Source organism: Palaemon carinicauda, chromosome 1, assembly GCF_036898095.1.
Source record: "Palaemon carinicauda isolate YSFRI2023 chromosome 1, ASM3689809v2, whole genome shotgun sequence".
NCBI lineage: Eukaryota > Metazoa > Arthropoda > Malacostraca > Decapoda > Palaemonidae > Palaemon > Palaemon carinicauda.
Window position 1 is genome coordinate 85,013,708 of NC_090725.1, and position 15,776 is coordinate 85,029,483.

General features: G+C 41.2%; 1 protein-coding gene across 2 annotated transcripts in view; it reads right to left on the reverse strand.

The window, feature by feature from the left end:
• LOC137649453 (alpha-ketoglutarate-dependent dioxygenase alkB homolog 6) overlaps window positions 1–15,776 on the reverse strand; it is a 67,876-nt gene that overhangs the window by 14,571 nt on the left and 37,529 nt on the right. For both annotated transcript variants that reach the window (XM_068382445.1, XM_068382439.1), the window contains exon 4: window positions 7,754–7,858. In XM_068382445.1, coding sequence (XP_068238546.1) covers window positions 7,754–7,858 — 105 coding nt within the window. The remainder of the gene's footprint in view (window positions 1–7,753; window positions 7,859–15,776) is intronic.

A 15,776-nucleotide genomic window follows, 5' to 3' on the forward strand; every position in this document is an offset into this window, starting at 1 on the left:
GATGACCCCAAGACAGCGGAGTTAAGGGATGCAGCACGAGAGAAGCTGCGCAGATGGGTTCGTGGCTTTCAGAAGAACGCCACGGGCCCTTACCTTCCTAGTGAATGGATGCGCGCCTTGCTGTTTCCAAAAGCGGGTGTGGAAGCTATCATGCCCCAGCCTCGACCTGAGATCCCTTGCGTCCAGATTGCCGTAGATACGGACGTCTGCGACGCAATGTAGGACATCCACCTAGACGAGAGGATGCCAGAGGTGTCTGAGGACACTGAGAAGGGCCTTCTAGCGGAAGGTCTCGAGGAGGAGTCCACCTTGACTCCTGAAGAAGAGGATGATGTCGAATCGGAGTCCCTTTCGTCAGTTCCGGCTCCAGAGCTGTTACCCTCTACATCTTCCCCTCCATCAGATGACATGAGACAGGCAATGGCCAGTCTCATGGCACTGATGGAGAGTCTTCACAAGCAAAACGAAGAAAGGGAGGCTAAATGGGGAAGACAAATGGCCCAACTCGCCTCCCGTGGGTTTCACAAGAGACTCAAGGTTCAAGATCTTCCACCTTGCTCTGATGTTAATCCCTGGAGGTATGCAGAATACATGCCTATTACCAGTGGCAAGATCTTCATATCAGAGAAATTGGGGACTGTCCTTATTGAGGAAGTTGAATTCTTTCCCAGCTTTCAGGCCTACCCAGACTGCTTCGTCCGTCTGAAGACGGAACCATCATCCAAGGAGGAGACAGAACCTAAGGAGGTCATAGTACTTGACCACGAGAAAGCTCAGGCTCTTTTATCAAGTAGCCTGAAGCAGAAGGGCTTCACTAACTCGAAAGTGTCAGCCCTTAACAAGAAACATCCCACCTTTCTTGCTCCAGCTTCATTAGCCTTTCCCTTTACATCAAAGGGTTTTAAGGCAGTTATGAAGGCAATAGAGGCAGGCAATCCTTGCCCTACACTCGATGAGTGTAGACCATTATCTTTAGCCCTGCCCACAGAAGATAAGGACTGGAAGGAAGTCCACCTTACCTTCTCAGTTGGGAAGTTGGAGGCAGATATCGCTGGACGTCACTTCAGCGAAGATCTCCCTAAGCTGTCTGACTTTCTCTTGCGTAGGGAGCAAGAGACAAAAGAAAGACTTGCCGCATCTCTATCTCTACAGATTTGTCTAGAGACAACGGCAAGCAACAGTAAAACCCCAGATATGAACATGGTCATGGCCAAAACGCATTTGGCTACTGTGGTCAACGACCTGTATGGCTTTGTCAAATCCAGACGAGCATGTAGGGAGTTCGTGTTTACTTTTGCTTCAGTAAAACACGAACCCAGGAAACTGATAGCTTGCAATATCTGGGGTAAGGACCTCTTCCCGAGTGAAGTGGTCAAGGAAGTCATAGACAAGGCCGCCACGGAGAATAGAAACCTTCTCCAGAAGTGGGGCATGTCAGCGAAGAGGAAGTCTTCCCCGGATGAAGTTCCCCAGCCTAAAAGGAAGATTAAAAGACCCAGGTTACCCTCTCTCCCTGCCAGACAGCAGCAACAACAACATCCCACAGTTGCCATGACCGCGGTGCCCCAGATGGTGGCTCAACCCCAACCAACCTATCAGATGGTGCCTCAGCAGCTGGTTGCCCAGTCAACAGCGTTCAACCCTGCATTCGAGAGGCAGACCACTACCTTTCGTCCCAAGGGTACAGGGTCTAAACGGGGCTCCTCTAGATACCCTCAAGAGGTAAAGGGGGTAAGGGAGGACGCGGTCAAGAAGGTAAATACTCTGGAAATCAGAAGAAATGAGTTGCTTCAGATAGGAGGGAGACTCCAACAATTTCAGGATCGTTGGACCTTCAATCCTTGGGCCCACAGCCTAATCAAGAATGGACTTGGATGGAGCTGGAGCGAGGCTCCACCACCATTTCCTCAATTCTTCCAACACTCCACCCCCGTACTGGAAGAATACACCCTGGAACTTTTGAGCAAGCGGGTGATAAGGAGGGCAAAGTCCATCACATTCCAAGGAAGGCTGTTCTGTGTTCCCAAGAAGGACTCAGACAAACTCAGAGTCATTCTGGACTTGTCGCCACTCAACAAGTTCATAGAAAACAACAAGTTCAGGATGTTAACCCTTCAACACATAAGGACTCTGTTATCAAAAGGGGCGTACACAGTCTCGATAGACCTGGCAGATGCCTACTGGCATATTCCAATCAAACGCCCCCTCTCCTCCTACCTAGGATTCAGGCTACAGAAGAAGAAGTACGTCTTCAGAGCCATGCCCTTCGGACTAAACATAGCCCCAAGGATTTTTACAAAGCTTGCAGATGCAGTCGTTCAACAACTACGCCTAGAAGGTATCCAGGTAGTAGCGTACCTGGACGACTGGCTGGTGTGGGCAGCATCCGGGACAGAGTGTATGCAAGCATCCAAGAAAGTGATCCAGTTCCTGGAACATCTGGGATTCAAGATCAACGTCAAGAAGTCTCGATTATCTCCAGCTCAAGAGTTTCAATGGCTCGGAATACATTGGAACTTAAAGTCACACCGTCTCTCCATTCCCCCAGGGAAGAGGAGAGAGATAGCAGGATCTGTCAAGAGACTACTGAAATCAGACAGAAACTAAAGAGGCCAACAGGAAAGAGTACTGGGCTCTCTCCAGTTTGCATCAGTGACAGACCCAGTGCTAAGAGCACAGCTAAAATATGCGTCAGGAGTCTAGAGAAGATAGGCATCAAACGCTCGAAGTGATCTAAGAAGACCAATACCGAACCTACTACGATCACTTCTCAAGCCATGGTTGAAGGCCAAGAACCTAAAGAGGACCGTACCCTTGCAACCACCTACACCTTCAGTCACCATCCATACGGATGCCTCGAAGGAAGGATGGGGAGGTCACTCCCATCAACGGAAAGTCCAGGGGACTTGGTCCTCTCTATTCAAGACCTTCCACATCAACATTTTGGAGGCCATGGCAGTCTTTCTGACACTGAAGAAACTCTCCCCTCGCAAATCAGCCCATATAAGACTGATCCTGGACAGCGAGGTGATAATGAGATGTCTGAATCACCAAGGCTCAAGATCCCCCCAAATCAACGAAGTGATTTTGTCCATCTTCCGCCTAGCGGAAAAGAAGAGATGGCATTTATCAGCAGTTCACCTTCAAGGGTTCCGCAATGTGACGGCGGAGGCTCTATCCAGGCTCACGCCGATAGAGTCAGAATGGTCCCTAGACGCAGGTTCATTCTCCTTCATCTTACGTCAAGTCCCAGAACTGCAGATTGACCTCTTCGCGACGAGCGACAACAAGAAGCTACCTCGTTATGTGGCCCCATACGAGGACCCTCTAGCGGAAGCGACGGACGCCATATCCCTCGACTGGAACAGATGGAACCAGATCTACCTGTTCCCTCCAACCAATCTCTTAATGAAGGTGCTCAACAAGCTGAGATCCTTTCGGGGAATGTCAGCTCTAGTGGCTCCCAAGTGGCCAAAGAGCAACTGGTTCCCTCTAGTATTGGAACTGAAGCTGAGGCTGGTCCCTCTACCGGACCCGGCACTGTCTCAACAGGTCCACAAGTCGACTGTCTTCACTTCATCACAGAGAACCCAAAGCTTTCATCTCATGATTTTCTCTCCTTAGCAGTAAAGAAAAGATTTGGGATCTCGAAAGGCAATATAGACTTCTTAGAAGAATATAAGTCTAAGTCAACCAGAAGACAATATGAATCATCCTGGAAAAAGTGGGTTGCTTTCGTCAAAGCAAAAGGACCAAAAGAAATCTCAATGGACTTCTGTTTGTCCTTCTTTATCCACCTTCATAAACAAGGTCTGGCAACTAATATGATAACTACGTGTAAATCAGCTCTGACTAGACCTCTACTATACGCCTTCCAAGTAGACTTGTCAAACGAAATCTTTAACAAGATCCCTAAGGCATGTGCTAGACTTAGGCCTGCAGCCCCTCCGAAGCCTATTTCATGGTCCTTGGACAAGGTCCTACACTTTGCTTCAACAGTGAACAATGAGGATTGCTCTCTGAAAGACTTGACTCAAAAAGTAATTTTCTTGTCTGCTATAGCCTCGGGGGCCAGAGTTAGTGAAATAGTGGCCCTATCCATAGATGAGGGCCATATTCAGTTCACAGAAGTGGGAGAACTGAATCTTTTTCCTGATCCAACATTTCTCGCTAAGAACGAGTTACCCACCAAAAGATGGGGTCCCTGGAGAATCTGCCCTCTGAAAGAAGATGTCTCGCTTTGTCCAGTGGAGTGTCTAAAGGTCTATCTTCGAAGAACTACAGACTTCAAGGGAGGACAGCTCTTTAAAGGAGAAACCTCAGGATCAAACCTATCCCTAAAACAACTAAGGGCGAAAATCACCTATTCTATTCACAGAGTGGATCCAGACAGTACACCCGCAGGTCATGATCCAAGGAAAATTGCTTCATCACTAAACTTTTTTCAGTAAATGGATTTTGAGCGTCTTCGCTCATACACTGGATGGAAGTCGTCCAGAGTGTTCTACAAGCATTATGCGAAGCAAGTGCATGAACTTAAGCGATACGTGGTGGCGGCAGGTAGTGTACTAAAACCTGTCGTCTAGTGCTGCGATGAACAGTGAATTAATTGGGACCATCAATGATACGGGTGAAGGTGTTGACACCTCTCAGTGCAATACTTTTGAAGTGAGTGTCACCAAGGTGACACTAAGGACTGTTCTATTTAGTTGAGGTGAAGAAACATATGGATAACACTTGTGCCGTGTGTACTTACACAGTGTGAAGACATTCAACATCACAGATATGCATATTAGAAAATTTATCAAATTTTCAGATTTATGGTGGCATTAATAAGCTTTCCCTTTCAGGTGAAAACAAATATTTTTTGTGCTTTGATTGTTTGATATGTTTCTTATTACAATTATTAACAATTATGTTATACATGTTACTTTATGTTGGTCTTTTATTACCAATAAAATTATCAGTATGTATTTGCGTCTTATTTCGCCTTACAATTGATTTTCAATAAGAATATATCAGAGTTTTATTACCCTTTAATAAACTGCATATATTTACTTATGAACAATAAGTATACCTAACACCTTTGTTCTTATACGTGATACAAACATTATCTGGTAATGTTTGTTCCAATTCATTATACATACAGCGAGACCTGTATGTAGTTGATGCTATATTTGTTCATATGTTATATGCAAACCTTGAGACTCCTTTCCTACGTCAAGTATGACTCTTCCCTGCAGGGGGCAGGAAGCACTAACATGGTTTATGTTTAGCAGTAATGACGAATAACGGTAACGTTATATGTCTCATGGTCTGGATGACCAAGGAAAAACTGTCCCAAGGTTAAGGCACTTTTAAAATTCACAGATACAGTACTTTCTAGTAATTCTCTGGTAAGCTTCCATCAGGACGACATGGCTCAAGCCCAAAAAACGGATTTTGAGCGAAGCGAAAACTCTATTTTTGGGTGAGATAGCCATGTCGTCCTGATGGACCCGCCCTCCTTTTCTACAAGAAAAGGCCTTGGCAGGATCCCTCCCGAAATTACTATATCTGTAGCACCATGCGCAACGCTACAAGGAATAGCATGCTAGCTTGACATACAGCGCCATGTAGATACTCCGTAGTAGTAAGGGAGAAGAGGGTACCTTGATAACGGCTCCCCTTCTATTTTTGCCACTGTCCCCCTCGAAGCGAAAATGCTATTCGGGGTGAAGATCGCTATGTGTCGTATCGAGATATACGTCCCCTGATTTATGGGATATCCTTAAGAGAAATTTTAAGGATATTCGCGCCAGGAGTTAGAATTCTGGAGATCTAAAGGTAAATTCTCTGGGAATATCACTGTAGTCAAATATCCCTTAGGAAGCTACTTATAGGAACCTTCCATCAGGACGACATGGATATCTCACCCAAAAATTGACTTTTCGCTTCGCTCAAAATCCATTTTTTAACTGCATTTACCATGAGTCAACAACTAAACCAGTTTTATGAGAAATTATGCTACACATATTAAATCATACAATTTTGCACGTTACTCTGTAGCTCAGAAAATCCAGCATGGCCACTTAAGTGAAAAATAAACAGCAAATTTTCTTTCAAGGTTATATTGATACTGGACAATGACCCCAAACATCCTACATACCTCAACAATATGGACCCACATATACAGCAAAAGTTGTTTTCTTACCCCCCCACACCACCTCTCTTATATTACCCATGTACTAAAACATCATAGTGATACTCAAACGCTACTATTAACGGCATACCTTATACCAGGCAGTTGATGCTACGGGAGAGGACGGGATAAATATTATGGATTCTTGGAAGATATAAAGTGTAATATAAATCAGAAAGTGTTAAATGTAAGCTCGTCTAGGGTCATAGTGACTCGATCTGTGTTGAAGTGTGAAAAAAATCTGTGCCCTCAACTTGCGCATAATTTTAAAGGCTTTTGAAGAACCAATAAGGACATCTCCATGAATTTGGTAATGCTAAGAAATGAAAACAATGAACTAGAGATGGAGTTAAGAGAGGAAGATTTTGAACAGTGGATTGAGGCTCACATGCAGTCATGAACAAACAAAGAATTGTTGGAGTTGAGGAGCAGCAGAAAATTTAAGAAAATTTCCAAGCCTCAGAATCAAAATATTTCTAGCTCAAAGAAATGGAGCAGGGATTTTACCATCTACCCAAGTTTTTGTAGTTCTTTGAGTCTCAGGATACTTTATCCAAATGTTTTGCCAAAAAAAAAAAAAAAAATAAGTGTTGAAGATTTAGTACATGTAATGCTATACAGGATGATTTTCAAGGACAAAAGAGGAATGCCATTCAGCAAATCTTGGATCAGTTCTTGGTCTAGGTCAAAAATTGAAAAGCTACAAAGTCATCACTGGATCTTGACGCTGATGAGTTGCTGCCATCAACCTCATAATTCACCAAAAAATCTCATGTAACAACCAGTGGTAGATTTATAGTTGTATCTTCGCCATTGGCCATGTCACCCTCCTCTAACTACTAGGTAAAATGACATTTATTAATGTGTTGATATTATTATTAAAATTTATTGTGCTTTAACTAATTATTCTCTCTCTCTCTCTCTCTCTCTCTCTCTCTCTCTCTCTCTCTCTCTCTCTCTCTCTCTCTCTCTCTCTCTCTCTCTCTCTCAGGAATTGGATTTTGTAGAATGATAGCCGTTTTTATGCACTTGTCATTTGTTGTTGTGGCCTTATTGGTAATGTCTCTGCCTGGTGATCGCTAGACTGGGGTTCAAGTTCTGCTAAAACTCATAAGTTCCTATAGTGTTTGCAACCTTACCATCCTTGTGAGCTAAGGATGGGGGATTTGGGGGAGCCTATAGGTCTACCTACTGAGTCATTAGCAGCCATTGCTAGTCTCTCCCTGGTCCTAGATTGAGTGGATAGTGGGCTTGGTAAAAGGATAGGGGGCATGCAAGTCAATTTACTGGGATAAATTCCAGCCTATGTTGAAAATCGCCTTATGTTGGGTGTCTTGGAATCAATTAACAACATAGGCTTCTGACCAGGGTATTACTGTACTCCTATTCTGACAGATTAAGGCTTGTATCAAATTAAAAAGGTTTCAACTCAAGATTTACCTCATGGACTATCTTTTAACTGGAAAAAAAAAATCATCAACAAGGAGAACCTTTTTCTTTCTCCATGCTATGTAACCACTTATTGATTCGACAAATGGTATATATGAACAAATTACTATACATATACATTACCATGATACCCTGGCCAGGGAGATATTCATTCACAAGTACATGATTAGGTTTGTACTTTCCGAAGACATTCAGTGATGATATCTTGTCCATCTGTTCTTGCAGCCACTACAATGAAAAAAAGTATAAGCTTTTAAAATAAGTAAATTCATCACTCCTCTCATGAATATTATCACACAAGGATGTGAATGCAACAACATCAGATTGATGTGAAAAAACAAAAGTGTTCAATACTAATCTTATATTTCCTAACTACTGTATACAAACCTGAGTCCCTTTTAGGAGTATGAGTATGACTTAAGCAAAGCTAAAAGGGCCGTTTGAACTCTTTAACAAGGTAATGATGTAGTGGTAAATGATGAGTGACAGAATCAAGAATACAGTTAAAGAGGGACCTGTGGTTAAACGCCCATGGGTGTAGTAGTAGTAGTAGTAGCTGCAGGTTGTCTGTTGTATCTGGACCAGCACCACTGTCAGGTTCTGCTGAAAGGTAGATCCAATATCCTTAACTTCCTTTGCTCATACAGGGATGGTCCTTGCAGATTCTTATTCAATCAGTAAGTCTGAAGGAGCGCAAGGCAGAAAATCCAGTGTTCTTGGATATCTTCATGTTTACCCTTTCAACTTGGGAAAGAGCACTTGGTGCTTTGCAAGGGTACATAAGTTCTCTAAGAAGTGTCGCTGTGTCCTCACAGGTTAGAAAAGAGTCATCCTGCACCCTGCTTGTAAGGAAGAATTTGAGTTGTGCCAGGTTTCATTATCGCTCTTAGACACAAATTCCTAATAAAGGGAGAGGAAGGTCTTTCTCCGTTGACATATGAAATGTCACGCAGTACAATACACCCATTGTAATGCCAAGGCCAAAGCTTTTGAGTAGTCTAAGAGTCAATCTTTTCTAATGCCCAGCCAAGGGACAAGAGGGTCCACCTGAGAGACCCAAGAACTTGAGCATCATCTCAAAAAGGCTCAAGTTTCTGGAGAGGGTAGAGAAGCTACTCCAGAGCCCAAACTGATCCTCTAAAGGGGAGAAGGTTCGAGCTTTTCAGTCTGAGATCTAAGTGAAAATCTTTTATTGCAGAGACTGAATAAACCTTCATCAACGAAGGAAGATAAGGAGAACAGCAATTCATAGCCGAGAGGCAACAACAAGTAAAGCATCCCTTCTACAATGCTACTAGCAGAAGTAGGGTAGTTCTACCAGTACTTTGAGGTGGAGTATCAGAAAACCCAAATACCACCCCTTGTGTGGCACTTGAAAGCAGTCAGGGTACCCTGAAACTGATATCGTCAACAGTCTGTTGAGTAATCGGTAAACCAAGTAACCGGAAAGGCTAAGGCATCTAGAAGTAACAGGTGTATTGGAAGATGACACAAATGCTGCTAATGTCCCTTGCACTGTAGAGTAGCTTACTGAAAGATGCTCTTCAACTGGAAAGCAGTATACAGGAAGTTCTGGATTAATTGGGAGGCAAACGGGTCCTTCGATGGTGATTCCCAATTTGTAAGAAGCCTTTTCTCCATGCACAAAAGTGAGGAGTTACTGATCCTACTCCTGGCCCTGGTGATTGAGCATGCCTGCTGGAACATTCCTTTTGTTGGAATCGATCTTGCGTATAGCTCTATCATGCTGTTAGCTGCCCAATGCACACATTGTTTTGCCCAATCACGAAGGGTCTGTAAAACAGTACACACTTTGCTTGTAAATGTATGTCATGTACTGTAGGTGGAGTTGTTGTTCTTCAATGCTAACGATGTCTTTTCAAGCCCTGTTGGGAAGATAGCAATAGAATTGCTTTGACTTCTAGTAGGTCAAAAAGCAGGTATTTACTTCCGTGAACTATGTCCCCATAGTGTTCAGGTACTACAAGTGTGCCCCAACCCTCTTGGATTCATTTGTGAACGGCAGTGACCCTGGAGGCTGGGTTCAAGTAGAACTCCCCGGAAGAGGATATCATCAATTAGCCACCAAAATTTGATCATCTCCTGTTTTCTATTCTACTAAAAACAAAAGATAGAGAAATCGCAGGCTCTGTACCAGTGAGGCTTCCAACAACCATAGAACGCTCGCTGTTATCGTAGCCAGTATAGAACAAGTTGCCCAATGACAAGTGAAGCCTCCGAAGACAGTACCGTCAAGCTAGAAGTTCTTGATCGTGCAGGAGCAACCACTCTACTTCCCAACATTTCCCAATACATACACTTGTTAGATGTGTTTCCTAGGTTTCCTGACATAAATGTTAAATGTCTTATCAGCACAATCCAGTCCTCTACCTTCTGCCTGGCCATTCGGTAGGGTTACCAATTGAACTCAATTCTCAGATCGGGGCAAAAGAAGGTCAACTGTCTTGGTACTCTATCATTGTTTCCAGGAGGGAGACAGGGCAAGTAGATTGTTGAGAAAACCCAAAAGGTGAGTCTTGATCGAGTAAGCACAGAAAGGTGAGTATGAATGCTTTGGGTGATAGATGGTCTCACACCCTGACTTTGAACTGTAAACCAAAACCTTGAAGATGATGGCTGGGATCTAGATGTATGCATCTTTCAGGTTCACTGCGTGAAGTCTTATTCCTTGATAGCAGACCGCATGGTACTTGCCATCATCCTCTTGAATTGGAAAAAAGTCAGTCCCCGAACCCCAGTTGACTACTCCACCGAAAGTCAGCTGTAAAGATCTAGAGAGCTATTTGGAAGATTTTGAATGCATTCCTCTCCCTTGTGTTCCTTCGGGATCCAAAGGCCCACTGGTAAGCTGATTGAGGTGTCAGAAAGGGAATGTCTTTCCCTTCTGTCTGAGAAAACTAAGTCTGAATACTTCTGAGTTTTGGGAATGTGGTTTTCCAGGCTGAGGTAAAGTGTATGACAGCACCTAACCAGAGGTCAAAGAGGAAGTTACCTGGGCTGATCCTGGAAATGGTTTCCATGGTAGCAGACTCCAGGCCTAAGAACAATCTGCCCCCTACCCGAGTCTTAAAACTTTTGTACTGGAAGCAGGAGCCTGAACTCCTGTACCTCATACAGAAAATCCTTCCTTGAGGATTGAATATTGGTACAGTACTGCTCCTCCTATGAAACCATGCAGGGGAATTGATGGATATTTGTTGGGACTCAGCCTGATCAGTCATCCTGTGCATCAGTGATTTCCTTCTGTTTGGCAGTAGATCTTTCCAGAGAGAGAGAGAGAGAGAGAGAGAGAGAGAGAGAGAGAGAGAGAGAGAGAGAGAGAGAGAGAGAGAGAGAGAGAGAGAGAGCCTTACCTTATTGCCTTATTGCCTTATTTTTTGTTTGGGTTCCCCCAGGTCCCTCAGTGTGAGGCACCTCGTATATCCACCAGAGAGTTGCTAATACATCTTCCGGTGTATTTTGCATCTTCCAGTCTTGGATGGTCTGGGATGCATCTTAGGTATTTATCGAGCTGATTTTTAAACGCATCTACGCTCACTCCTGATATGTTTCTTAGATGAGCTGGCAGCACATTAAATAGTCGCTGCATTATCGATGCTGGTGCGTAGTGGATTAATGTCCTGTGCGCCTTTCTCAGTTTACCTGGAATGCTTTTTGGCACTATTAATCTACCTCGGCTTGCTCTTTCTGATACTTTAAGCTCCATGATGTTTTCAGCAATTCCTTCTATTTGCTTCCATGCTTGTATTATCATGTAGCGTTCTCTTCTCCTTTCTAGACTGTATAGTTTTAAAAATTGCAGTCTTTCCCAGTAATCAAGGTCCTTAACTTCTTCTATTCTAGCAGTATAGGACCTTTGTACACTCTCTATTTGCGCAATATCCTTTTGGTAGTGTGGGTACCATATCACATTGCAGTATTCGAGTGTACTACGCACATAAATTTTGTAAAGCATAATCATGTGTTCAGCTTTTCTTGTTTTAAAGTGTCTGAATAACATTCCCATTTTTGCTTTACATTTAGCCAACAGTGTTGCTATTTGGTCGTTGCATAACATATTCCTATTTAAAATTACACCAAGGTCTTTAATTGCTTCCTTGTTTGTGATTGTCTCATTATTAGGTCCCTTGTATGCATACACCATTCCTTCTCTGTTTCCATAATTTATTGATTCGAATTTATCGGAGTTAAATACCATCCTATTTATCTCCGCCCATTCATATATTTTGTTTAGATCTCTTTGTAGTGAGTTCCTATCTTCATCACAAGTAATTTCTCTACTTATTCTTGTGTCATCGGCGAAACTTCTCACTACGGAGTTTTCAACATCACAGTCTATGTCTGAGATCATAATAACAAATAGCAGTGCAGCTAATACCGTACCTTGGGGCACACCAGATATTACCTGGGCTTCATCTGATTTCTCGTCATTTGCAACCACTATCTGTTTTCTGTTTTGCAGGAATTCTTTTACCCATTTTCCTATCTTTCCCACAATATTATGCTTTCTCATTTTTTTCTCCAATATGTTATGGTCTACCTTGTCAAAGGCTTTTGCAAAATCTAGATAGATTACATCTGTGTCTTTTTCATTTATCATATTATTGTATATGTTTTCATAGTGAGCTATCAGTTGGGTCTGTGTACTTTTTCCAGGTACGAAACCGTGTTGACCCATATTAAACAAATTATTTTTGACCAAATGGTTCATTATTTTCTTTTTTATTACCCTCTCATACACTTTCATAATATGTGATGTTAGACTAACAGGTCTATAATTGCTTGCCTCTAGTCTTGATCCACTTTTGAAGATAGGGGTTATATAAGCTAATTTATGTTTAACATATATCTCGCTCATATCTATACTCTGTCTTAGCAGTATTGCAAGTGGCTTCGCGATAGTGTTTGCAGTTTTTTTTAACAAAATCGCTGGAACTCCACCTGGTCCGGCTACCGATCCATTTTTAATTTCGTTTATAGCCGTGACAATATCTGCTTCATTAATATCTATATCCGTTAGATATTCAACATTTTCTTCTCTCATTTCTGTTTCATTATTCTCATTCGCAATTCTTGGCGTGAACTCACTCTTATATTTTTCTGCTAATATGTTGCATATTTCCTTTTTTTCATTCGTTAGCCGTCCTTCAATTCTTAGAGGGCCTATTTCTATTCTCCTTTTATTCATCTTTTTTGCATAGGAGTAAAGTACTTTGGGGTTTCTTTTTATATTTCGAAGTGTCCTTTCTTCTAAGTCCCTTTTTTCATTTTCTTTCGACTGTATAATCTTTTGTTCTGCATTTTCTATCTTACATTTTATTTCCCTCATTTTCCACACATTTTTTTCTTTTGCAAGATTTTTCTTCCACTTTTTAATTTTCTGAAATAAGATCCTTCTGTCTCTTGGTATGCACGTCTTTTGTTTATTGTTTTTTTTCGGTACATATTTTTCAACAATTTTCTCCAGTATTTTGTACAGTATATCCGTATTTACCTGTATATTATCACTTACAAATACATTTTTCCATTCTTTATTCAGTTCTTCATTTATTTCTGACCATTTTATATTCTTACTGTAAAAGTTATATTTTCCATATCCTTCCCAAAGTTTTGTGCTTTTATTAATTCTGTGATCACTTGCTTTGGAATGAACTATCAATTCTATGACATTGTGGTCTGAAATTCCCGTGTTATACACTATTATTTCTTTAACATAATTCACCTCATTCACAAATACTAGATCTAGGACATTTTCCTTTCTTGTTGGAATGTGGTTTATTTGTTGCATATTATGTTCTAATAGCATATCTTGAAGCTTTTCAAATTGCCTCTTATCTTCTGCGCTACTATTACTATATTCTTTATATGTATACATACAACCACTTTCTTCTATCCGTTCTTTCCAATCCACGAAAGGAAAGTTAAAATCTCCGGATAGGAGTATATTCCAGTCTTTATGGTTTCTACATATATCATCTATTTTTTCTATTATTATGTCAAACTCCTTAGTGTTTGGGGGTCTGTAAACTACAATATTCATTAGTTTTTCAAATTCAAATTCTACCGCAATCAATTCACATTCTGTGTTGCTGTATTTTTCACATACTTTTCCTTGATTTATGTCTCTTCCATATATTGCGGTTCCCCCTTGATTCCTATTTTTTCTGTCTGATCTATAAGTTTGGAAACCCTTTATCTGGTCATCACTGCCAGTCTCTTGGGAATACCATGTTTCACTTATATTTAATATATCTATTTTTTCAATTTGGGTTAGTTCTTCTAAGAACTCTATTTTCCTTTTAGAGTTACTCGTGACTAAACCCTGTGCATTCATTACTATTATGGTTTGTGTTTCATCCCCATTATTTAATATTGGTAATAATATGGATTCTCCCATGCTTCCTTCCTGTTCTGATATGATGTTCTTTTCTTCATTTCCCGGAATTCTGCCATTAAAAAATCCAACTTTTCTATTATATTTGCTCTTTCGCCTTCATATTTATTTGTGTGTGTATACCTGCAACTGTCCCCATATCTGCACCAACCCCTGGCATTATAGATGCATTCTTTGTAGTTGGGCTCTAAATGTGCAGGTTTGGGTTGAAAGGCCTCATATCTTGGGGCTCTTGGTTCAAAGCGCGGTATATACACGGCCTGCTTTTTTGTTTCTTTTTTTGTTTCTTTTTTGCTTTCATTTTTCTTTTCAGTTTGCTGAGTTTTCTTACTTTCATTCATGGTTGCAGGATGCATATATCGACATTTTTTGTTGTAAATGCATCCTTTTCCTTCTTTTAGGTTTTTGCATATTTTTGGATGGAGATCTCTGCATTCGTCTCCATATCCGTCTAAATACGCACAGTTACCATATATTTCATAATTATGGCATATCTTTGGATGCTTGTAGTAGCATCTTTCGCCAGATCTGCAATTCCCTCTTTTCAGCATATTGCAGACTATATCCTTCTTTTCTATTTTTTCTTGTTCTTGCTCTTCCCTAAAATTATGTAGGTCCGGGTAGAGTCTCTTGGGCCTATTATTTGTTTCCATCTGGTAATTTATTTCTTCATAAGTATGTTGTTGGATGGCATCATAGGTTATATCAATGATTTCTTCTGCATCCTTACACATATCCTGTTCATTGTTCTCTTCTTCTTCTTTTTCTTCTTCTTCTTCTTCTGTTTCTTCTTCTTCCTCTTCTTTATCTTCAACTATTTGCAGATTTAGTCTCGACTTAATTATATTTTCTATCCAGACTAAGCATGTTGAGCAGAATACCTTTGTGTCTTTATTTTTTATTTTTTGCTGTATTTCAGCACATGTGGGATGTGTTGGGACAGACAGGCATCACATTTTCTAATCAATTGTTGAGGATTATTAATGGAATACCATATCTTACATGTATTACACCATTTTGGCATTCTTTTTCCCATTGCATCAATCAGCATATTCACCATATTGGACTTCTTATTGTTCTTTGATGGAATGTGTTGATTGATGTAGACTTTCTTTATAAGTCTCTTTATCACTTGGATTTTCTTTGGAATTTCTTCTATTATTTTGCTGATGTTTTCCGCAGATTTGCTCCAGTTTATTGGATCATATTGTTTCAATATGTCTGCGAATATTTTTCCTTCACATTGGTTGACGTTACTAGTGACCTCTGTTATCAGACGGTCAAGCTCCTGTTTCGCCAACTCATGGAATTTATTTTTGCTGAGTCCAGCGATGTCTCTCCAAGCCTTGCCCGTGTTGTACATAGCCATCTTGATTAGATTTTTAGTAATTCACAAGATAACTATTCTATGCCGACGTTTTATCCCACTTCTCCGACCTCAAACTAATCACTGACTATTCACGAAAACTTGTAGCTATATTGCACTCGATAGCCTTTTGTTATCCGCGTTAAATCATGATATTTATAGGGTCGCAAAAGTGTAATCACTCTCCGGCACACAGATACAAAACTGAGAGAGAGAGAGAGAGAGAGAGAGAGAGAGAGAGAGAGAGAGAGAGAGAGAGAGAGAGAGAGAGAGAGTGTGTCTGTAAAGGGGAAAGAAGGGCAGATATTTTATATTCCTACGGTGCGTGTGTTTGTTCTCATAAGAATCGAGCGTGAGCTCTTGTA